This window comes from Plecotus auritus (assembly GCF_963455305.1).
Source record: "Plecotus auritus genome assembly, chromosome: 8".
In the NCBI taxonomy this organism is placed as follows: domain Eukaryota; kingdom Metazoa; phylum Chordata; class Mammalia; order Chiroptera; family Vespertilionidae; genus Plecotus; species Plecotus auritus.
Window position 1 is genome coordinate 173423353 of NC_137782.1, and position 23701 is coordinate 173447053.

The 23701-nt window shown below is 62.4% G+C and overlaps 1 protein-coding gene across 4 annotated transcripts in view; it reads right to left on the reverse strand.

The window, feature by feature from the left end:
• Positions 1–3222: 3222 nt before the first annotated feature.
• The window catches only part of HPCAL1 (hippocalcin like 1), an 80292-nt gene continuing 59813 nt past the window's right edge, over positions 3223–23701 (reverse strand). For 2 of the 4 annotated variants that reach the window (XM_080685993.1, XM_080685992.1), the window contains exons 2-5: positions 23302–23386; positions 8968–9363; positions 5620–5725; positions 3223–3970 (exon numbers count right to left, since the gene is read on the reverse strand). In XM_080685993.1, coding sequence (XP_080542119.1) covers positions 3873–3970; positions 5620–5725; positions 8968–9345 — 582 coding nt within the window. In that variant the 5' untranslated portion in view covers positions 9346–9363; positions 23302–23386 and the 3' untranslated portion in view covers positions 3223–3872. The remainder of the gene's footprint in view (positions 3971–5619; positions 5726–8967; positions 9364–23301; positions 23387–23701) is intronic. The other 2 variants (XM_080685994.1, XM_080685995.1) reach the window with 2 other exon arrangements.

The following is a 23701-nucleotide window of genomic DNA, read 5'->3' on the forward strand; positions in this document are numbered from 1 at the left end:
AAGAGAATCACTGATCGGCTGCCTCCTGCAGGCCCCCTACTGGGGGTCAAGCCCGCAACCCAGGCATGTGCCCTGACTAGGAATGGAACCGTGACCTTCTGGTTCCTAGGTCGACGCTCGACCCCTGAGCCCCGCCAGCCGGGCTCTCAGCCTCTAGTTTCACAGATGGGAAGCCGGCCAAGTGATCCGCGTAAAGCCAGCCAACCAGGAGGGCCTGGGAGGAAACAGGTCCCCCGCTGCCCTGGCCACTTGCTGAAGAAGGAACACCGAGGTTGGACTGAGCCCCCTTCTCCGTCCCACCTGGGTGGGGCCGGGGCTCCAGTCCGTGCCGTCCCCCAGCCTCATCCCAGCCCAGGGCGGCGGCAGTGGGTGGCCAGGGCACCTGTGGTCCCAGCTCTGCGGGGTTGGCCCTGTGAGCTGACTCCGCTGAGTCCAGCCTGGCAGTGACCAGGCCCCCCGTGGTCCCACCCCCTGAGCTGGAGGCTGGCACGCATGCACCTGGCGGGTCATTAGCGGGAGACAGGGACGCTCTGGGCTCCTGGAATCCTTGCTGCTGTCCTGGGCGATGGAAGGATTTTTCCATCCTGACTCCAGAATGAGGAGGGTCAGGTTGTGACGAGACAGTCCGTGCCTCTGGCCACAGGGGTCACCGAGGTGGAGCCTGAGTCCAGTGACCTTCCTCGGACTGTGGTCTCAGGGCTTCTGAGCGGCCGAGCTCAGGGGGCCTGAGCTGGACTGAGGTCAGTCATTGGCGTGACCCTCATGTGCCCTCCACCGTCTAACCGGCCCCAGGCTGTGCAGGCTCAGCCCCATGGCTGACACGTGGGGCTGCCAGGCACAGCGAGTCAGCACGTGAAATACCGCGTGGGACACGTGCACGCTGGACGATCACTTGTGGTTTGTCTGAAATTCACTTTAATCGGGCGCCTACTGACAGGCCTCTGAGTGCAGGGTACCAGGCGCCCAGCCTCAGATTCGGGGGCTGGGTCACTCACCGAACTCCAGGCTCTGGGAGGCCTTAGGGGTGCAGACAGCCTGGCCCGGGAGGCCCTCCCGGCCACAGCCACCAGGGGGCAGCAGCACCCAGCGCCCGAGGCCCCTCTGCAGGTGGGGGCCCTGACCCAGGTCCCAGGTCACCCAGGTCCCAGGTCACCCAGTCACTCAGCAACGCTGGCGGAGCCGATGGGGACAGGGCTGTGGGAACAGGGGTGTGGCCTGGCTCAGAGGGCGATCCAGGGCTTGAGGAAGGGGCTCCAGCCGCCTTGTCCCCAAACCAGGCTGCTCCCCCCGAAACTCTTCCCGGGCCCGACAGGGGAAGCCCCCCAAGCCCAGCCCTGGCCTCCTGCCTGGCCCGGGGAACAGCTCCTGGGGCCCTGCAGCCTGTGCCTGCTGCCCCCTGCCTGTCGGGCGTGGGTGACGCGCCCACTCACCTCCCGAAGGGCCCACAGGGCGCTGCAGCCCTGGGCTCTGCTCACAGCCGCCCGCCCTGGCCGTGCGCAGGTGGGTGCTGTGGGAAGCGGAGGGTGCTGTCCTCGCCCATCCCCCACCCCTCACCCCCCACCCCCACCCACGGAGGCGGCCCCGAGGCCAGGGTCCAGGTCCGCCCCCCACGACCAGTGTCGCCTGCTTCCCACCTTGGCACTCTCCATCCGAGCACTTCCCACACTGGGGCTGCCCCCCAGGGTGCCTGGTCCCGCCCCGGCTCTGACCCCACATCCAGAGGAGCGGGGGCCGCCCCGAAGCCCTGCAGCCCTCTGCCCGCTGACAGGCAAGGCCCAGGTCAGGGCCCGGCTCCCCGACTCCGGTCTGGCTAGTGGGACAGGGAGGGCCTTGTCCAGGGTCACGGAGCCACCCTGGGACGTGCGTGCCAGGCCCCTGTGGGTGCGCTTCCAGGCAGGGCCGGTGGGGGGGCCACTCACTGACTCATCCGTCCATTCCCTCACCCACCGCTGAGCAGCGGGTTCTGCCGGCCTGGCCCTGCGGAGCAGCCGTGGGCGGCTTGGGGGTGTAGGGGTATCGAGGGAGGGGTATCGAGGGAGGACGGGGGACAGCTCCCTGAGGAAGGGACACTGCTCGGAGTCTTAGGAATGACCTGGGGTGGAAGGGGGGTGGGAGAGAGAAGAGGCTCTGGGGTAGAGATGGTGATGGAGAGAGACTTGACTTGGGGTGGTGAACACGTAACACAACATACAGATGATGTGTTATAGAATCATAGACCTGAAACCTACATAATTCCATTAACCAACGTCACCCCAATAAATTCAGTAATAAAATAGTAATTTAAAAAACGAAAGGAATGGCCTGGCATGTGGTGAGATGAAGTTCAAGGCCACAGTCAGCCCCCGTGGGGGCCAGGGGCAGGGCGGGGCCCACAGCCGCGGCAAACCTGGGCTGCTGATGGCCGGGGGCAGAGGCGTGGGTCCCCCCCACCCCACCCACCGGGGAACGAGCTGTGAGGGCTGCCACTCAACGCAGCCTCACACTCGTCCCCAGGAGCCACCCACCTGCCCAGCAGACCCAGGCCACGTGCTCCGGACCCTCCACGCCAGCTCTCTGCACAGGAGGTGCGTCTGCCACACCCCATACAGGACACACTTCACACTGGGCCCGTCCCACAGCCGCGCCAGACCCAGCCACACACCACATCTCCCGTCCCTCCCAACACACAGACACCCCCAGCCACACAGACCTGCACACGCCCGGGGAGGCAGGGCGGGGCGCTGCCGGGGCGCAGAGGGCCTGGCTGGCTTAGTTCCGATTCTGCCATCGAGTGAGCCCGGGGGAGGGCCTGGCTGGAGTCGGTGATGTCTGTGGGGCAGGCCCTTCCCTCCCGGTTCTGTGCACCCCGAGGCCCTTGTAAAGTGTGAGGTGCGCGGGAGCAGGTCAGCCACGCTGGGGAAGGTGCGCGGGCGGCCAGGGCCACGCGTGTGTGCCGGAGACAATGGCCCCCTCCTCTGGGTGCGCCCACGGCCACCTTGCTGATTACACCACAGGGTGGAGGCGCGGGGGGCAGTGTCCCCACAAACCTGCCAAGGACAGTCCTCTCTATTCCCACCAGTGCTTCTCGGCACCAGGCGGGCGCTGAAGAACAGGCTGTGCCGACCTGGAGACACAGTGACAACGAAGGGGCTCCGAGGGGCGAGTTGCGGGGGCCCACCCTTCCCGAGGGCGCGAGGGCGCGGGCTGGGGCTCTCAGGGGCCAACACACGACTCGGAGGATGCTGTTTATTCGATCATTTTAATACAGGAAACGCCGGGCCGGCCACACGACACCCCTTACCCAGACCCTGCATTCTTGGGGGCCTCCCCGCCGCGGACGGGCATGCATGTCCTCGGACACGGGCAGGTTGGGCATAAATACCACAAGAGAACCGGCTCGGGGGGGTCACAGGCCACGAGGGGACCACGCTTCGGAGGCCATCGAGGCATTAAATACGGGACCTACACGTGACACTTCACATCAAAAGGCGGGTAATTTACACACGACAGGGAGGCGCCCGCAGCACACGGACGAGCGCGTGGCTTTGGTTGAGAAGACGAGCTGGGTGCTGCCATGCACGGGAGGCCGCCCTCCTCGCCGCTCCTGCCCCCCCTCCCATCACCCGCAACCGCAGACACCGCCGCCTGCGCCACCTTCAGGGCCCACCGAGTCCTGGTGGGGTCCCGGCTCCCTGCGGCCGATGAGCCCTGGACGCGGGCGGGCGGGAGGGTGGGGGAGGCCAGGCGGAGGGGGCGCGGCTGCGGGGGGACAGGTGAGTGCGGGGTCACCTGGCCCGGCCGGCCGGGGTAGCAGGGATGATGGAGGAGGCATCGCTTCTGCGAGCAGAGCTTTTCCGGCGAGAAGCCCCCGCTCCTGCCGCCGGGCGCCGGGCTCAGAACTGGCTGGCGCTGCTGGGGTCGCACTGCAGCAGCCGCACGATGGACGGGTCGCTCTTGGCACCTTTGATGAACTCCTCCAGGGACAGCTTGCCTGCGGGGAGGGGGCGGGAGTCAGCGGTGCCCGCGGGCTTTCCTCCCGAGCCCGGGGACCCCTCAGCCGCCCCTCAGGAGGCCGGCCGGACGCCATCCCGGTGCCGTTGCTTCGTGGGCTTTTCGGGAGAACCCTTTTGCTTTCCCTGCTCACTGCTGCAGGCACACCCAGTGTGGCGGCATGCGGGGCCGGTGGGCGGTGTCAGTCCTTTAAGGGTCACCCCACGCTTTACCGAAGGGAGACGTGGCTTGTCCCGAAAACAAGGCCTCTGCCTCTAACCCGTAACCCGGCCAGGGCTGGGGGCCTGAAGCAGCCGGCCCAGGGTGACTGCCCACAGGGACAGCCCGGCCCACGGTCACTGCCCACGGGGATGGCCCAGCCCACGATCACTGCCCACAGGGATGGCCTGGCCCAGGGAGACTGCCCACGGGGACGGCCCGGCCCAGGGTGACTGCCCACAGGGGGCGGCCGGCCCAGGGAGACTGCCCACGGGGACGGCCCGGCCCAGGGTGACTGCCCACAGGGACAGCCCGGCCCACGGTCACTGCCCACGGGGATGGCCCGGCCCAGGTCACTGCCCACAGGGGGCGGCTGGCCCAGGGAGACTGCCCACGGGGACAGCCCGGCCCAGGGTGACTGCCCACAGGGGGCGGCCGGCCCAGGGTCACTGCCCACGGGGGGTGGCCGGCCCACATCACTGCCCACGGGGGACAGCCGGCCCAGGGTCATTGCCCACAGGGGGTGGCAGGCCCAGCTGGGAGACCCGTCTGCTTCTGGCCCGTCTGCCCCTGGGGTGGTGGGGACTGGTGACACGTGCGCCCTCCCCAGGGGCCTGACCCCGCGCAGACGTGGGCAGGACGGGGTTTGAAGCAGACACTGTCGGAGTCTGTGCCAAGCTCTGCTGCCACCAGGGCGGGGAGATTGGGGGGGTCAAGGGAGGAGGGGGCAGTTCATGGGGGGGGGAGGCAGTAGGAGCTCGGCTGGTGCCCAGCGGTGCCCAACGCTAAGGAGTGGTCAGCTGCCAACCTCCCCGCCCCAGGGACTTCAGTGCAAAGCGGGGCCAGGGGACAGCCGTCTCCAAGGGCCGCTGGCGGGACGGAAGGGGAGGAGGCGCTGGAGGGGTCGGCCCAGGCTGGTCGGGGGCCCATCTCAGTTAGGGAGCTTCTGCCAGGAGGCCGGGAGCCGGCTGCAGTGACAGGTACAGCGGTGGGCAGGGACCCCGCCTGTCCAGCGGAGAGGGCCCCCTCCCGGGCCCCAGCAGGGGCAGGCCGGCACCACGGAGACTAACAGCGTCCAGGCTCGGGCAGGCTGGAAGGGAGGGAACAGCACCCTCCCAGGAGAGTTCCCAGGCACCCCCCCCGCCCCCCCCTAACGCCCGCCCCGCCCCGGGCTCTTGGCCTGTTGCCCTCCTTGGCGGGTGGGGCTTTCAGGGGTCACACCCACTCCTCAGGCTGAGGGGTCCTGAAGGCGCCCCCTCCACCAGGGCGGGTGGGGGGGGCCATCAGCACGCGGGCCACGCCCCCAAGGCTGCTTGTGTCCCCAGTTTAGAAGCTCGGAGACCGTGGCTCAGGGGTGCAGCCCCACCACCCTGCCCTGCCCTGCCCCGGGCTCTCCCGGGGACACGCTGCAGGGGAGGGGCCGGGCCTTACCGTCGTTGTTGGTGTCCATCTGCCTGAAGATCTTGTCCGTCCGTTTCTCCGGAGTGGACTCGTCCTCGGGCATCTTCATCACCGAGGACACCATCTTGTAAATAGCCTGCAAAGGGCACACGGAGGCGTGAGCTCAGATTCCGGAACATTCCTGGGCGGCGGGGCAGGAGTGAGCTTCCGTCCAGCCCACACCCCCGCACGGAGAGGTGGGGATGCTCGCCGGCCTCCAGGACCCCCCCCACCCCCCCACCCGCTGGAGGAATGGCCCCGGCCCCTCCCGGCACCCGGGTGAGTATCACAGGTGGGAAGTCGGGCAAAGGAAGCCGGACGCAGTGATGGGGGCTCAAGAGCAGGCGCAACGACCTCACTGCAGCGGTCAGAAGAGGGGGGCCGCCTGGGGGGAGGTGCCCAGAAGGTGCGTGAGGGAGCCTTCCGGGGGCTGGGAGCTCCCCGTAGCTCCCCGAGGGGCTGACCCAGGCCTGTGCTTGTACCACCCCTCCCGCAGCACACACCGCTGTGAGCATCGCACCGTGAGGCTGGGCCTCGGTTCCGAATGAAGACTCCGCCCCTGAACCCCTGGAGAACCACAGGAGCAGCCCGACGGGGCAGCCGGCGGAGGGGGGACCGGGCGGCCAGCAGGATGCGGAGACCCTCCTCAGGCACTGCCATCCAGGGCTCAGCCCCAGGGTCCGGCCGGGCAGGGTGTGTGTGTGTGTGTGTGTGTGAGTGTGTGTGAGTGTGTGTGTGTGTGTGAAGGGCCTCGATGCCGGGACGGGCACGCGTGGGGCTCTGTGCCAGTCCCCGAGCCTGCGCGGTGTGTTCTGTGTGGAAACCAACTACAGGGGACCTGCGTGGCCACACCTTTGCTCACGGAGCCCTGAGGGCCCTAGCGGGTGGCGAGCACCTCTTCCGGGACATCTAGACCCAGATCCGCCGGCTGGGAGTGGGGGGATAGCAGGGGCGAGGGGGGGACAGCGGGGCAGCCACGGCCCTCTGTGCCTGCACATCGCTAGGCACCCGGAGAGCGAGCACTCGGCTTCCCTCCAACAGCCTTGCGCAGAGTCCTCGACAGCGCGAAGGCAGGGAGCCGGCTGGCACAGGCGCCGCTGATGTCCCGTCCACCGCACACCGCACGTTCCTGGGGGCACCGCCAGCTGCCGGGGCCCCTCAAACCAGGACTCACAACTGTCCAGGGTCCCCTGAATCACGCCACTCTCAGCTGTTGATTCTCAGGAAACCGCCTCCGAGGCTCAGCTGTGTGACGTGCAGGGAGTGACCCTCTCCTAGGGCCGTGGGACCAGCTGATGGCAGGCAGCATGTGACTCATGGTCACCGGGGCAAGGACCCACAGCCTTAAACAAAAATGCCTGCACGCTGCGGGGGAGGGGGACACAGCCCTGCCTGACAGTGGACCTGGCGCTCAGGACCCTCAGCCTCCCCCCAGCACCCCTCCCACCCGCACCATCTCCAGCCTCTTCCCCAGGCCCCTCCCACCCGCACCATCTCCAGCCTCTCCCCTGCGGCCCCTCCCACCCGCACCATCTCCAGCCTCTCCCTCGCGGCCCCTCCCACCCGCACCATCTCCAGCCTCTCCCCCAGCACCCCTCCCACCGGCACCATCTCCAGCATCTCCCCCAGCACCCCTCCCACCCGCACCATCTCCAGCCTCTCCCCCAGGCCCCTCCCACCCGCACCATCTCCAGCCTCTCCCTCGCGGCCCCTCCCACCCGCACCATCTCCAGCCTCTCCCCCAGGCCCCTCCCACCCACACCATCTCCAGCCTCTCCCCCGCAGCCCCTCCCACCCGCACCATCTCCAGCATCTCCCCCAGCACCCCTCCCACCCGCACCATCTCCAGCATCTCCCCCAGGCCCCTCCCACCCACACCATCTCCAGCCTCTCCCTAGGCCCCTCCCACCCACACCATCTCCAGCATCTCCCCCAGGCCCCTCCCACCTGCACGATCTCCAGCCTCTCCCTCGTGGCCCCTCCCACCTGCACCATCTCCAGCCTCTCCCCCAGCACCCCTCCACCCGCACCATCTCCAGCCTCTCCCCCAGGCCCCTCCCACCCGCACCATCTCCAGCCTCTCCCCCAGGCCCCTCCCACCCGCACCATCTCCAGCATCTCCCCCAGGCCCCTCCCACCCGCACCATCTCCAGCATCTCCCCCAGGCCCCTCCCACCTGCACGATCTCCAGCCTCTCCCTCGTGGCCCCTCCCACCTGCACGATCTCCAGCATCTCCCTCGGCCCCTCCACCCGCACCATCTCCAGCATCTCCCTCGGCCCCTCCCACCCGCACCATCTCCAGCATCTCCCCCAGGCCCCTCCCACCCGCACCATCTCCAGCCTCTCCCCCAGGCCCCTCCCACCCGCACCATCTCCAGCATCTCCCCCAGGCCCCTCCCACCCGCACCATCTCCAGCATCTCCCCCAGGCCCCTCCCACCCGCACCATCTCCAGCATCTCCCCCAGGCCCCTCCCACCCGCACCATCTCCAGCATCTCCCCCAGGCCCCTCCCACCCGCACCGTCCCCACCATCTCCCCCAGGCCCCTCCCACCTGCACGATCTCCAGCATCTCCCCCTGGCCCCTCCCACCCGCACCATCCCCACCATCTCCCCCAGGCCCCTCCCACCCGCACCATCCCCACCATCTCCTCCAGGCCCCTCCCGCCTGCACGATCTCCAGCATCTCCCCCAGGCCCCTCCCACCCACACCATCTCCAGCCTCTCCCCTGCCCCTCCCACCTGCACCATCTCCAGCCTCTCCCCCAGGCCCTCCCACCTGCACGATCTCCAGCCTCTCCCCCAGGCCCCTCCCACCCACACCATCTCCAGCCTCTCCCCTGCCCCTCCCACCTGCACCATCTCCAGCCTCTCCCCCAGGCCCCTCCCACCTGCACGATCTCCAGCATCTCCCCCAGGCCCCTCCCACCCACACCATCTCCAGCCTCTCCCCTGCCCCTCCCACCTGCACCATCTCCAGCCTCTCCCCCAGGCCCCTCCCACCTGCACGATCTCCAGCATCTCCCCCAGGCCCCTCCCACCCACACCATCTCCAGCCTCTCCCCTGCCCCTCCCACCTGCACCATCTCCAGCCTCTCCCCCAGGCCCCTCCCACCTGCACGATCTCCAGCCTCTCCCCCAGGCCCCTCCCACCTGCACCATCTCAGCATCTCCCCCAGGCCCCTCCCACCCACACCATCTCCAGCATCTCCCCTGCCCCTCCCACCCACACCATCCCCAGCATCTCCCCCAGGCCCCTCCCACCCACACCATCCCCACCATCTCCCCCAGGCCCCTCCCACCCACACCATCCCCACCATCTCCCTCAGCCCCTCCCACCTGCACGATCTCCAGCATCTCGCTGCGGCTGATGTAGCCGTTGCCGTCCAGGTCGTACATGCTGAAGGCCCACTTGAGCTTCTGCTCCAGCTTGCCGCGGGAGGTGACGCTCAGCGCGATGATGAACTCCCGGAAGTCGATGGTGCCGTCGCCGTTGGTGTCGAAGGTGCGGAAGACGTGCTCGGCGAACTTGGAGGCGTCGCCGTAGGGGAAGAAGTTGGCGTAGATCTTCTTGAACTCGTCCACGGTCAGGTGGCCGGTGGGGCAGTCCTTGAGGAAGCCCTTGTACCACTCCTGCAGCTCGTGGTCCGTGAACTCCGTGTTCTCCCGCAGGTCCTGCAGCACCTCGGGCCGCAGCTTGCTGTTCTGCTTGCCCATGGCGGCCGGCGGCTACACCTGCGGACAGGGCTCTGCTGGGGCCACCGGGCAGGCCTGGCTCCCCACCCCTGCCGCCACCCGGAGGGCTAGGACTCCCCTGTGGGTCCTGCACCCAGGGCTGGGGGGCCCCTAAGGGCCATCCCTGTGCCCGGCTGCCCTGGCTCCTCCAGGCCCCCGGAGGGGCGGGGGAGTCTACGAGGCATCGCTCCGGTCCTTCCTGGCACACGCCAGAGCACGCCGCCCGGGGCCCGTGCGGCCCAGTGGGCACCGACTGCGTTCTGGTGATGGAGGGGGATGGAGTGGCCCCTTCACTGCCGGACACTATCCCAGGGAGGCTGGGGCCCCGTGGGCACAGGCCCGGAGTCTCCTTACGCAGCTCAACCAGGCTTCCTCACCTGACCACGCCCCTCTCTCCGTCTCCTCATTACCACCGTTTGGGGTGCACGGGGGAGAGCCATCCTCTGCTCACAGCAAGCACCTGTTCTTCCCTGGACCCCACCCGAGCTGACGGAAGGGAGCCGCTGGAGCCCTGGATGACTGGGTGGAGCGGAGCTCGCGCGCCCAAGTCACATGGCCCTGGAGCGCCTGGGAATGCACCTCGGCTGTGGTAAGCAGGGAGATTTGGGCCGTCTGTGCCAGCAGTAAAGCAGCCCCTCAACGGGCAGTTGGGTGGCTACACCCCCATCTCCAAGGGGGGGCCTGTGGGGACTCTGGGCAAGGGAATGACAGGGCCAGAGGAAGTGGGTGCAGAGCCAACATGGGAGTTACGGGGAGGCCTGCTCACCGACAGAGCCCCAGCCTGCTCACCGACAGAGCCCCAGCCTGCTCCCCGGCCCGCCAGCCTCAGCCCACATCACCGGAGGATCTTCTCTGGAGAAAATGACCCCCTCCCACGACAAGACCTTGAACTACACTACATTTGGGGTCCTCCACAAAGCTGGCCACCCTATCAGCTGCTGCTGTTTTTGTTATAAAAAATGAGAAGGTATAGTCACAGAGCATGAATATAATCCAGTGTGGATCATCTTCGGAAATTCAAATAAATTCTGAACAAATCCTATATAATAAAAGGCTAATATGCAAATCGACCAAACTGCGGAACCACAAGTTGCTATGACACGCACTGACCACCAGGGGGCAGATGCTCACACAGGAGCTGCCCCTGGCAGTCAGTGCACTCCCACAGGGGGAGCACGCTCAGCCAGAAGCCGGGCTGAGAGCTGGGGAGAGCAGCGGCCCGTCTCCACAGCAGCGCTAAGGATGTCCGACTGCGGGGGGCGGGCCTAAGCCATCAGTTGGACATCCCCTGAGGGCTCCGGGACTGCGAGACCACCCCCCTTCCCAGAGTGCATGAATGTCGTGCACCAGGCCTCTAGTATTTATTAAGAACGTATTTCAAAACCACCACCATCCTAGAGTTTCCGGGTGGGGGTGGAACAGAGGCATCGAGCATGTGTCCCGTTTCAAAGCACTTATCAGGCCCGAACACACAGCAGGTCGCACACTGGTCCATTCCGGCAGCACATTAACTAAGGGCAACATGCTAACCGCAGCCACCATTCGCCAGGCGCTCACGCTGTGCCGGGCGGGCGAGGGCAGACCCTTTTACGAACGGTGACATCGACGCCCAGGGGGTGTTAGGCAACCTGCTCAGGGCCCCACAGCTCATGCACACTGGTCCGTGTGAGCGTGACCACAGAGCTCTACCCTGGACCCTGGGCCCTGGGGGGTGGGCCCGGCAGGCCTGGCACGTCTGCCATGTCAGAGAACAGCTGGGAGATAGTGAGTGACGTGTTCAGGAAACAAAAAGGATAAGTTTTATTTTGGAGAAAAACGATCAAGAAATCGTGGATGACATGGAGACCCTGCGGCTCCGAGGCGGGCGCCCACCTCCGCCTGTGTGGTGTCTTGACCACGCCCATTTAAAACCGTTTTTAAAGTCGGTAACATTAATTCCACTCTTAGGAAGTTCAAGCCAGCTGGTGTTCTCAGAGGCTGAGCACTGACCTATGAACCAGGAGGCCACGGTTCAATGCCCGGTCAGGGCACATGCCCAGGTTGTGGGCTCAATTCCCAGGAGGGCACGTGCAGGAGGCAGCCAATCAACGATTCTCTCTCATCATTGATGTTTCTATCTCTCTCTCCCTCTCCCTTCCTCTCTGAAATCAATAAAAAAATATATATATATATTTTAAAAAACCAACTGGATGCTGAGGACTTTAAAAGGTGCCCCCCCCCCAGGCCACCTCTAGGGGGCAGGGTACATGGCAGGTCCCAGGTGCTGGGGAGGCGGGGGCCATGCTGGGCCAGGCTGGGAGGAAGCAATGCCATCTCATCGTAGAGACAAGCGCTGAGGCCATTCCGGGCATGTGCGTGTGCGCGGCAGGTGGGCTGTGAAGGGTGAGGGTCCCTGGGCAGAGGGAAGGCGCCATGGCGCTCCAAGCCGGCGCCCGCCTTGCTCCCTTGCCATCACACGTGCTCCCAGGACAGGTCCACTCGCTGGCCTTCCCGCTGTGACGTGCAGGGAGCCGCGACGGAGCCCGTGAGTGCCCAGCATAGCCCACGCACCCCGGCATCGCTGGGCCGGCCGCGGGCGCTTGCCAGCGGCTCGGCTGGAACGGGTCCTAAGAACCACCCTTCCGGTCTCTCCTGAGGCTCAGCCGAAGCAGGCGGCCTCGCGGGGACGGTGGGACGCGGCATGCCCGGTGGCCCCTGCTACCAGTGAAGCCAGGGACCCAGCTGTACCGACAAGCCACTCTGCAAAGACAGCGCCATCACCCCGTCACCCAACAGAAATGGCGCCCTGGGCAAAGGCTCCCGCGGAAGAGGAGGGCTGACTGCACGCGCCCCTTTTCCTCCAGGGGAGCAGGGCCTGCAGCAGGCTTGGGGCACAGCTGCTGGGAGGGAGGGCCGAGCCCAGTGCGGGGAGAGGCAACCGGGGGAGGCTCGGGCTGCAGTGAGGCGAGGCGGACACCAGAGGGCGCAGCGGGGACAGGCTTCCCAGGGCCTCAGCTGGAGGCCCCACCTCCGCTTCCCGACCCCGCCCCGGCCACGCCCCCTCCACCTAGCAGCTGCCAAAGTCCAGGGATCTAGCTCAGTTTCTCCATCTATGAGCTAGATCTGTCCACCGACGGAGCCCCAGCCTGCTCCCCGGCCCGCCAGCCTCAGCCCACATCACTGAAACAGGTGCAGCTGCCTCAGTTTCTCCATCTATGAGCTAGTGTTACCACCACTCCCTCCCATGCGGCCATCTGAATTCGTACCCGTGCCCTCAGAGTAAGATGCACACTAGGTGTTGACGGCTTTATGAGGAAGACGAAGTGCAGCACCTCATGAATACTTTTCCTCTCCCGATTACATGTGAAATGGAACCTGACAGCCTCTGGGTTCAATGACTCGTGTCGGTAACATGCATCTCACCTGTCTCTTTTTCCGTGTTTAAATGTGTCTCCTGGGCAAGGGAACCTCACACATGCAGGTGGTGCTGCGTTTCTGGTGGCCGCTCGGCCCTGGGCGACCCCTGGGACACACTGTGTGGATCTGGGGCCACCCAACAGAACCTTCCAGTTCTCAGGTCGTCAGCATCCGGCTGACAGGCCCAGGGCAGCTGGGAGTCCTTGTTTACTTCCCTCCTTAGTGCCCTTGAGTGAAAGATAATGGTGTTTGCATTTCACAATTGTGTGGGTCCCACCGGTTCCTATTTTCAGCAGCTTCAAGTCCTCTGCCAGAGGCCAGCTGCCGTGGGGACCCAGGTCTGATCCTGGCTATGGCGTGGGGCGTGGGGCGTGGGGTGTGAGTGAGGTGTGAGCCGTGAGGCAGAGGGGCAGGGGCTGCAGGAAGGGCCCGTCCCCTGCCCCCTCCTCCGAGGGTGAACTGGCAAAGCCGAATGATGGGGAGGGAAGAGCTCAGAGGCCTCTGGCGCCCGCAGTGCAGGGTGTGCCTAGATCCAGGTCCCCCTGTGACCCGGAGCCATGTCCGAGGGCTCCCTGAGACCCTGTTGCATCATCACAGTCTCCCCGGCTGGATGGGCTCCAGGCCAGTGACCTGGGGTTGGGAAATCCAGCGGAAAACCCTCTGACTTCTGCACGCATCCCCAGCAGCTTAAAATCCCCATGACTCCAACGTTTAGAAAATAAATAAAAGGAGGGAGGGAGGGAACAGGGGGGTAGGGGGTAGGGGGGAGGGAGGGAGGGAGAGAAGGATGGAGGGGGGGAGGGAGAGAAGGATGGAGGGAAGGGAAGGAGGGGGAGGGAGGGAGAGAAGGATGGAGGGGAGGGAAGGAGGGGGAGGGAGGGAGAGAAGGATGGAGGGGAGGGAGGGAGGGGGAGGGAGGGAGAGAAGGATGGAGGGAAGGGAGGGAGGGGGAGGGAGGGAGAGAGAGGATGCAGGTCAAGCAAGGCACCGAATCCCTCCCTTCTCAGCCACCCGCCCTCCGCTCACCGCAGGCTGAGGTGCCCTCACGGAGGCTGGGAAAGGAAGAGTGGAGAGAAGGGAATACATCCCCGAGAACGTTCTTTCCTTGCGGGAAGGGCTAATGCCACCGGAAGAGGCCGGTGGCCACTCTCCGCACACACCTGGGCCTCTGAAGACACCAGCTCATGCACGCGGCTCCTTGCCTCGGTTCCCGGCAAACTCCTACCCACCCACCAAACCCCAACTCCAGTCACCTCCTCAGGGGGCCCCTCCCAACTCCCCTGCCCCGGCTCTTCACTCGGCATTCCCGTCGCATCTTCTCAGCCTATTTCCATCAAAGCCTCCGCTTGTGTGATTCCATTTACCGCTTCCCCTGCGGGACCCGCTCCTGGAGGAGAGACCACCTCACCCACCAGGAGGAGAACCTGCTGAGCCTGCTCTAGCCCCCCCCCCCCCCCCCGGCCCTCACTCCACCCGGGTTTCCTCCCCCTGCGGACCGCAAGGCAGCCACCTCTGCTTCAGGCCCCAGGAGCCGTCAGTCCGGGGGCGGCTGCCCCCTGAGGAGCCACCTCGAGCACATCCGGCCCTCGGCCCTCTCAGAGCGTCGCCCCCTGGCACCATGTCGATGGGTCTTGGCCGCCCCCCTCCTGTGTGCTCTTGTCCCCGCGGTGCCCGGAGCAGGGCCTGGCACTCAGTGCTCGGCAAGCACACGTGACAGAGGGCTGTGTGTGCCCAGGGCGGGCACCGCCGGACAGAGGAGCAGGTGACAGCGATCTCGGCCCCCCAGGCCAGGGATTCGGGTGGCAAAGTGCTCTCCCGCTTGGGTTCGAGGCTCCCGGACGGACATCGGGAATCAGACTCGGTTCCGGAAGCTCCATCTACCAGCGCAGTGTCAGCCTGGGGGGCGGGGGGTCCATTCACCAAACCGGGGCTTGTCCTCCCTTCCCCAGCCACAGGGTCCCCGGCGGGGGGCTGGGGGCTTCCTGCCAGCAGATCTCACTTGGGTGGGTGGCCTCGGCTTCATCCTGACCCACGGCACCCACTGGAGGGTCTGGGGCGGAGCCTCACAGCAGCAAGGCAGGTAGGCCAGTGGGACGGACCTACACAGGCCTCTGGGGGAGGACCTGACGGACAGAGAGGAAGAGGAAATGCCCCAGAGGAGGGTCCCTCCCCTGCCGAGTCCTCAGACGCCCAGGAAAAGGCCTCCAGGCAGGACCAGAAGCAAGACACGTGGCTGGTCATAGAGCCGCAGTCCCGTCAGTCCATTCCCATGTGGCTCCACGCTCCCACAAGCGCTGGTGGGCGGGGCACGGCGAGGGGGGGAGCCCAGGTGGGTCCTGCGGGGACCCTGGCTTCCTCCGCCTGCCCCGGCCTCGCTGGGGGCCTTGCTGTGCGGGCAGATTTGGAGCTGGGGTGGGGGAGTGAGGGAAGGGGCACGATGGAGTGGAAGGAGATCTCTTGTTCCCTGTGCCCCCATTTCTGAGGCCCGCTCTGTGCTGGGCATGGGTACCTGGATGAACAAGACAGAGGCCCTTCCCAGGTACCCACACTCCCCCTCCCCAACCCAGAGACAAGGGGGCTGGAGTGGGGCCCGCCTGTCCCTGTGTGAAGGTTAGAGGCCGCCCAGGTGAGGTCTGAGCTGGACTTCGGGGCTCCAGGTGGGTGGGCAAGGGGAGAGGCATGGAGAGAGCCGGGCCAGGCCAGAGGCTGGATGTCAGCGTCCAGCGTGATCGTAACGTGTGCCCAGGACGCAGAGCAGCTGGCGCAGGAGAGATGGCAAAGGCACAGGAGGGGCTGACGGTGGGGCTCACAATGGCCCCCAGCCTGTCCAGCCAATGCCCCTGCCCACAACCAGTCAGGACAGGGGCCGCCTGATCATGTTAAAGCCTCCAAAACATCTCATCCCTCAGCGTCTCCTTCTCAGGGACCTGGGGCGGACCCCAAGCCAACTGAGCTTTAAGTATATATATTTTTTATTGATGTCAGAGAGGAATGGAGAGGGAGAGGGAGAGAAACAGAAACAGCCATGATGAGAGAGACTCACATCGGCTGCCTCCTGCACGCCCCCCACTGGGGACCGAGCCCGCAACCCGGGCGTGTGCCCTTGACAGGAATCGAGCCCGGGACCCTTCAGTCCACAGGCCGACGCTCTATCCACTGAGCCACACCAGCTAGGGCTCGGCTGTCTCTTAATGCCTCTGGGCCTCCGTGTCCTTGAGGGTAAATGGGAAGAAAGGTCCCTACCTGCTGATTTTACAGCATGGCCGTGAGGAGGGAAGTAAAGGCCCTGAGGGGACTTGGACAAACTTAAAGCACCGGACACAGACTGACAGACGGACCGATGGAGGGTGATCCCAGCGTTTATGCTAAAACCAGCCGGGGCTGCCTAGAACCGCAGTGTGGGACAGAGGCCCAGACGCCGGCGGGCGAGGGGGAGGGAGGTCAGTGAAATTCCTGCTCTTCACAGAGGAAATGAGGGGAAGGATGGAAGAAACCCGGGCGGCGTGGGGGGCAGGGGGAGCGGGCCCTCGGCCAGCTCGCGGGCTGCAGCGAGGCTCCGTGGTGCTGCCCTGGTTGTTGGCCCAGCGACACCCTGAACCGCCAGCCCCAGGGGGTGGCCTCTCAGGGGAGGGCCTTCCCACCACATCCCAGGTGCTGCGACCAGGACTTCACTGGGGGAATTTTCTCAGAGAAACCAGCACGAGCCACGTTTACCACTCACTCATTCATCCACAGACACTTCACACACTCATTCATCCATCCACAGCCACTTCACACACTCATTCATTCATTCCACAGCCACTTCACACACTCACTCATTCATTCATTCCACAGCCACTTCACACACTCCCTCATTCATCACAGCCACTTCACACACTCATTCATTCATTCCACAGCCACTTCACACACTCACTCATTCATTCATTCCACAGCCACTTCACACACTCCCTCATTCATCCACAGCCACTTCACACACTCATTCATTCATCACAGCCACTTCACACACTCATTCATTCATTCCACAGCCACTTCACACACTCACTCATTCATCCACAGCCACTTCACACACTCACTCATTCATCACAGCCACTTCACACACTCATTCATTCATTCCACAGCCACTTCACACACTCACTCATTCATTCCATAGCCACTTCACACACTCACTCACTCATTCCACAGCCACTTTACACACTCACTCACTCATTCCATAGCCACTTCACACACTCACTCATTCATTCCATAGCCACTTCACACACTCACTCATTCATCCATAGCCACTTCACAAACTCACTCATTCATTCCACAGCCACTTCACACACTCATTCATTCATTCCACAGCCACTTCACACACTCACTCATTTATCCACAGACACTTCACACACTCACTCATTCATCCACAGCCATGTTTACCACTCACTCACTCATTCATTCCACAGCCACTTCACACACTCACTCATTCATCCACAGCCACTTCACACACTCACTCATTCATTCCACAGCCACTTCACACACTCACTCATTCATCCACAGCCATGTTTACCACTCACTCATTCATCCACAGCCATGTTTACCACTCACTCATTCATTCAACAGCCATGTTTACCACTCACTCACTCATTCATTCCACAGCCACTTCACACACTCACTCATTCATCCACAGCCATGTTTACCACTCACTCACTCATTCATTCCACAGCCACTTCACACACTCACTCATTCATCCACAGCCACTTCACACACTCACTCATTCATTCCACAGCCACTTCACACACTCACTCATTCATCCACAGCCATGTTTACCACTCACTCATTCATCCACAGCCATGTTTACCACTCACTCATTCATTCAACAGCCATGTTTACCACTCACTCACTCATTCATTCCACAGCCACTTCACACACTCACTCATTCATCCACAGCCATGTTTACCACTCACTCACTCATTCATTCCACAGCCACTTCACACACTCACTCATTCATCCACAGCCATGTTTACCACTCACTCATTCATCCACAGCCACTTCACACACTCACTCATTCATCCACAGCCACTTCACACACTCACTCATTCATTCCACAGCCACTTCACACACTCACTCATTCATCCACAGCCATGTTTACCACTCACTCATTCATCCACAGCCATGTTTACCACTCACTCATTCATTCAACAGCCATGTTTACCACTCACTCACTCATTCATTCCACAGCCACTTCACACACTCACTCATTCATCCACAGCCATGTTTACCACTCACTCACTCATTCATTCCACAGCCACTTCACACACTCACTCATTCATCCACAGCCATGTTTACCACTCACTCATTCATCCACAGCCACTTCACACTCACTCATTCATCCACAGCCACTTCACACACTCACTCATTCATTCCACAGCCACTTCACACACTCACTCATTCATCCACAGCCATGTTTACCACTCACTCACTCATTCCACAGCCACTTCACACACTCACTCATTCATTCCACAGCCACTTCACACACTCACTCATTCATTCCACAGCCACTTCACACACTCATTCATTCCACAGCCACTTCACACACTCACTCATTCATTCCACAGCCATGTTTACCACTCACTCACTCATTCCACAGCCATGTTTACCACTCACTCATTCATTCCACAGCCACTTCACACACTCACTCATTCATTCCACAGCCACTTCACACACTCACTCATTCATCCACAGCCATGTTTACCACTCACTCATTCATTCCACAGCCACTTCACACACTCACTCATTCATTCCACAGCCACTTCACACACTCACTCATTCATTCCACAGCCATGTTTACCACTCACTCATTCATTCCACAGATACTTCACACACTCACTCATTCATTCCACAGCCACTTCACACACTCACTCATTCATTCCACAGCCACTTCACACACTCACTCATTCATTCCACAGCCACTTCACACACTCATTCATTCATCCACAGCCACTTTACACACTCACTCATTCATTCCACAGCAACTTCACACACTCACTCATTCATTCCACAGCCACTCTACACACTCACTCATTCATTCCACAGCCACTTCACACACTCATTCATTCATCCACAGCCACTTTACACACTCACTCATTCATTCCACAGCAACTTCACACACTCACTCATTCATTCCACAGCCACTTCACACACTCACTCATTCATCCACAGCCATGTTTACCACTCACTCATTCATTCATTCCACAGCCACTTCACACACTCACTCATTCATCCACAGCCACTTCACACACTCACTCATTCATTCCACAGCCACTTCACACACTCACTCATTCATCCACAGCCATGTTTACCACTCACTCATTCATCCACAGCCATGTTTACCACTCACTCATTCATTCAACAGCCATGTTTACCACTCACTCACTCATTCATTCCACAGCCACTTCACACACTCACTCATTCATCCACAGCCATGTTTACCACTCACTCACTCATTCATTCCACAGCCACTTCACACACTCACTCATTCATCCACAGCCATGTTTACCACTCACTCATTCATCCACAGCCACTTCACACACTCACTCATTCATCCACAGCCACTTCACACACTCACTCATTCATTCCACAGCCACTTCACACACTCACTCATTCATCCACAGCCATGTTTACCACTCACTCACTCATTCCACAGCCACTTCACACACTCACTCATTCATTCCACAGCCACTTCACACACTCACTCATTCATTCCACAGCCACTTCACACACTCATTCATTCCACAGCCACTTCACACACTCACTCATTCATTCCACAGCCATGTTTACCACTCACTCACTCATTCCACAGCCATGTTTACCACTCACTCATTCATTCCACAGCCACTTCACACACTCACTCATTCATTCCACAGCCACTTCACACACTCACTCATTCATCCACAGCCATGTTTACCACTCACTCATTCATTCCACAGCCACTTCACACACTCACTCATTCATTCCACAGCCACTTCACACACTCACTCATTCATTCCACAGCCATGTTTACCACTCACTCATTCATTCCACAGATACTTCACACACTCACTCATTCATTCCACAGCCACTTCACACACTCACTCATTCATTCCACAGCCACTTCACACACTCACTCATTCATTCCACAGCCACTTCACACACTCATTCATTCATCCACAGCCACTTTACACACTCACTCATTCATTCCACAGCAACTTCACACACTCACTCATTCATTCCACAGCCACTTTACACACTCACTCATTCATTCCACAGCCACTTTACATACTCCCTGAGCTCGCACAGGGATTTTATGCACGAGGACCGTGGGGTGTAAAAGGGATCGCCGTGGGCCTGAAGTGAAGAAGGCATGCAGGAGCCGGAGCCGTCGGGGACAATGTCGCGTGGACAAGGGCACTCCCCGGGGAACCGCCGTGTGCCTGAGGTGTGAGGTGGAGAAGCAGCGTGGCTGGGCAGGGCTGGCTTAGGGGGTCCTGGCTGGAGAGGGGGTTAGGGCCAGCCTCCCGACTTATCCTGGAGATGCAGGGAGCTCAGGACAGCGTCTTGGCCTCAATGATTCTCAGGCCGGAGTTTCTGGGGGACCACTCCCAGCTGACGCCTGTCCCAGCCACACAGCTCTGGGCCTGTCACCTCCCAGGCGTCCTCCTGAGCAGGGACGGGACCGGCCCGTAGGAACAGACGGGTAGATGAACACATGTATTAGCGAGGGGCAGGGAGAGGGAAGAAGCCATCAAACCCAGCGATTCGGTCCAATCCCTGGAAGGGCAGTTCCAACTTGTCAAGTCTTAGTCCAAAAACACCCGAAAAAGTGCCTGTGAGCCTGGCCGGTGTGGCTCAGTGGTTGAGTGTTGACCTATGAGCCAGGGGGTCACAGTTTGATTCCCGGTCAGGACACATGTCCAGGTGGCGGGCTCCATCCCCAGTGTGGGACCTGCAGGAGGCAGCCGATCAGTGCGTCTCATCATTGATGTTTCTCTCTCTCTCCCTTCCTCTCTCTGAAATCAATAAAGACATTTTTTTTTTTTTAAGTGCCTGTGAATTCCTTCTTAGGGAAAGGGAAGGGCTGAAGGACGGCGCCGTGGGGCAGGGGGAGGAGTGGGCGTCTGGAGAGCAGGTAAGAATTGGCTGTTACCAGCACATCGGCCGTTTCCCCTTCGGAGCGGAGCCGAGCCTGGGTGATCTCGGCCCGTCACTTTCCTCGTCTGTGCTCTAGGACTTCGGACGACGAGGCCCGAGGCGCCCTCATGCCCACACATGGCCTTAGGGTCTTGGTGCGGCTCCCCAGGGCGGCTTCCGCACGGCGGGGAGGTTCGCCCGCTCAGCTGCGCTCGGTCCCTCCCCCACCTCGGTTGGCAGATCACCGGCTTAGCGCGTTTCCCAGCGGACGGTGGAACGCGGAGCGGTGCCAGGTTTCCGCTTCAGGGGTGATTGCAGCTTCAGTTCATGGGCCCCCAATGAACCACTGAGCTCTGGCCACATTCTAAGACATCTTGGATAGAAACTGTCGGTAAGAAACGTCATCTATAATAATAAAAGGGTAACATGCTAATTGGACCGGACGTCATTCCAGACATCCTTCCTGATGAAGCCGGGGCCGGAGGGAAGCCCAGGCCCCGGGTGCCAGAGGGAAGCCGGTGCCAGCGGCCGGGGGAAGGAGGGCATGCTCTGGCACAGATGTTGTGCATCGGGCCTCCAGTTACGAACGTTAGACTTCAGAGGTGTTTTAAAGACACGCACGGCCCCCGGGGTCCTGTGTCCGCTGACAACGGGCTCCGTCCGCCGGGGAAGGTCCTCTCCCCGCAGGGAGGCTGCCCCAAATGCCCGTCTGGTATCGCTCCTGGCTCAGCACACGAACCCAAACACATTCCCTGTCGTGTTTTCACACTTGGAAGAAAACTCCCAGTGAATCATCTCGGGCGTTTGATTCATGTTCAGTGTCTTCGGGAAGAAACAGAAACAGTAAGTCACTCCCAATAAAAAAGGCATCAGCCAGGCTGAAAGGTCAGGCGCACGAGTGGCCGCAGGCCAGCCGCCCTGGGGCCTCGGCGGCCGCAGTCCTCCGCTGTCGTGAAGGGGTGCTCCCATGAGGAGTGAGGACAGCTCGTGAAAGCCGCCTTTGCCACTTCTAGGGATCACCACACCAGAAGCCCTAGGTGCCGCAGGGACGGGGGGCCACCGCACGCACTCACACGCTGATAAGCACCTACTAAGTGCACCCACCGTGCTGAGCGCTGGGACACACACAGGTAGGAGAGGCCCTCAGAGCGCGTGCGGTCTGGTGGGGAAGGCCAGGCCTGGGTTTCCTCTCCTCGGCGCCCAGGTGGCTCCTGCTTGGCGCCCGGCACCACGCCGGGGCCAAACCGACAGACTCTGGCGTTCAGGCTGGGGCCCAGGTCCCCCCGTCACCCCTCTCCCCAAGGACCTGGCTCTGAGTTCCAGGGCCCGGCTAGGAATAATCCCACACCAAGGAGCCGGCGCCTGCAACTTGGGAAGGACACGGGAAAGACATGGGAAGGACACGGGGAAGACATGGGAATGACATGGGAAAGACATGGGAAGGACACGGGAAAGACATGGGAAGGACATGGGAAAAACACATGAAGGACACGGGAAAGACACGGGAATGACACGGGAACTGATAACAGGAAGGACACGGGAAAGACACGGGCAGGACATGGGAAAGACATGGGAAGGACACGGGAACTGATAACAGGAAGGAAGTTGGGGGGAGGAGGAGGGTCCGGCGGCTGTGGGGACTCCTTCCAGACAAACCCCAGGCCCAGTGCCTCCAGGCCCAGCAGCGTCACAGGGGCCCGGGGCCCGCGGAGGCCCGTCTGCTGAGCCCACCTTCCTCGGCAGGCCCAGGTCTCCGAGTTCCATGGAGACTTCCTGGCCCAGGTGGCCTCTGCCTTCACAGCGTTTCCTGGAGACCCCCCACGGTCCAAGCACAGCCCACAGAGCGAACGTTCATTTGGGGAGCGTGTTCCCAGTCATAACTTCTGAGCTAAACATCTGCACGGGGGTCTGACAAGTCCAAGGATATTCAAGGGCCCACAGGACAGAACGTGGGGGATCTGGGCCTCCCCGCAACCTGGGCCCTGCGCCTGGGGCCGTGCTGGCGGCCTTGGGAAATGAGAAGGGTCCGCGTGGGCTGGACCTGAGGGGCCCTGACCCACACGCCAGCAAGCAGCTCGACCGCCGAGACGTCTTTTGATCGCTCATTCATTCATTCATTCATTCACTCATTCATCGTGCAGCCTTCCTCTGTCCCCGCCCCTGGGCACTGAGCGAAGACCGGCTGGCAGTGACAGGTGAGAATGCCAAGCCACGTCACGCGTGCCCACTGTGCGCGCACGTGTGTGCACCGGCCGTCTGCCCGCAATGCCCGTCGCACAGGACCTGCCCCCATGGCTGAGGGCTGCCTGGATGCCCACAGGAAGTGATCCTGCTAAGTCAGCCTGAGTCATCCTAAAAGCACCCGCCCCCAGGCCCGGCAGGCCTCCCCGAGCGACTTACCCGAGGCGAGCGGAGGTGGAGACGGAGCAGGGCTCAGGGCCTCGGGGGCTGGTTCCCGTCCTCGCAGGGGCCACTAGACCATGCCCTGGAAGGGAGAACCAACAGGTGACTGGGTGTGGACCCGGCCCCGAGGGAGCCCGTGGCTTCTCCCTCCCGTGGCTTCTCCCTCCCGTGGCTTCTCCCTCCCGTGGCTTCTCCCTCCCGTGGCCGGTGGGGGGACCACGGCTTTCTCAGGTCCCACGCCACGTACAGGAAACCTGGTTCCTGGCTCAGGAGGGAGGGACGCCACCCCGTACTGAAGGGAGAAGGCCCCTGGAGGCGGGGCCGCCCCTGGGGTGGGGCTGGAGCCAGCGCTGGGTGTGGCTGTGGCCTCCGGCGGCCACCCAGGCTCAGGAGCTGC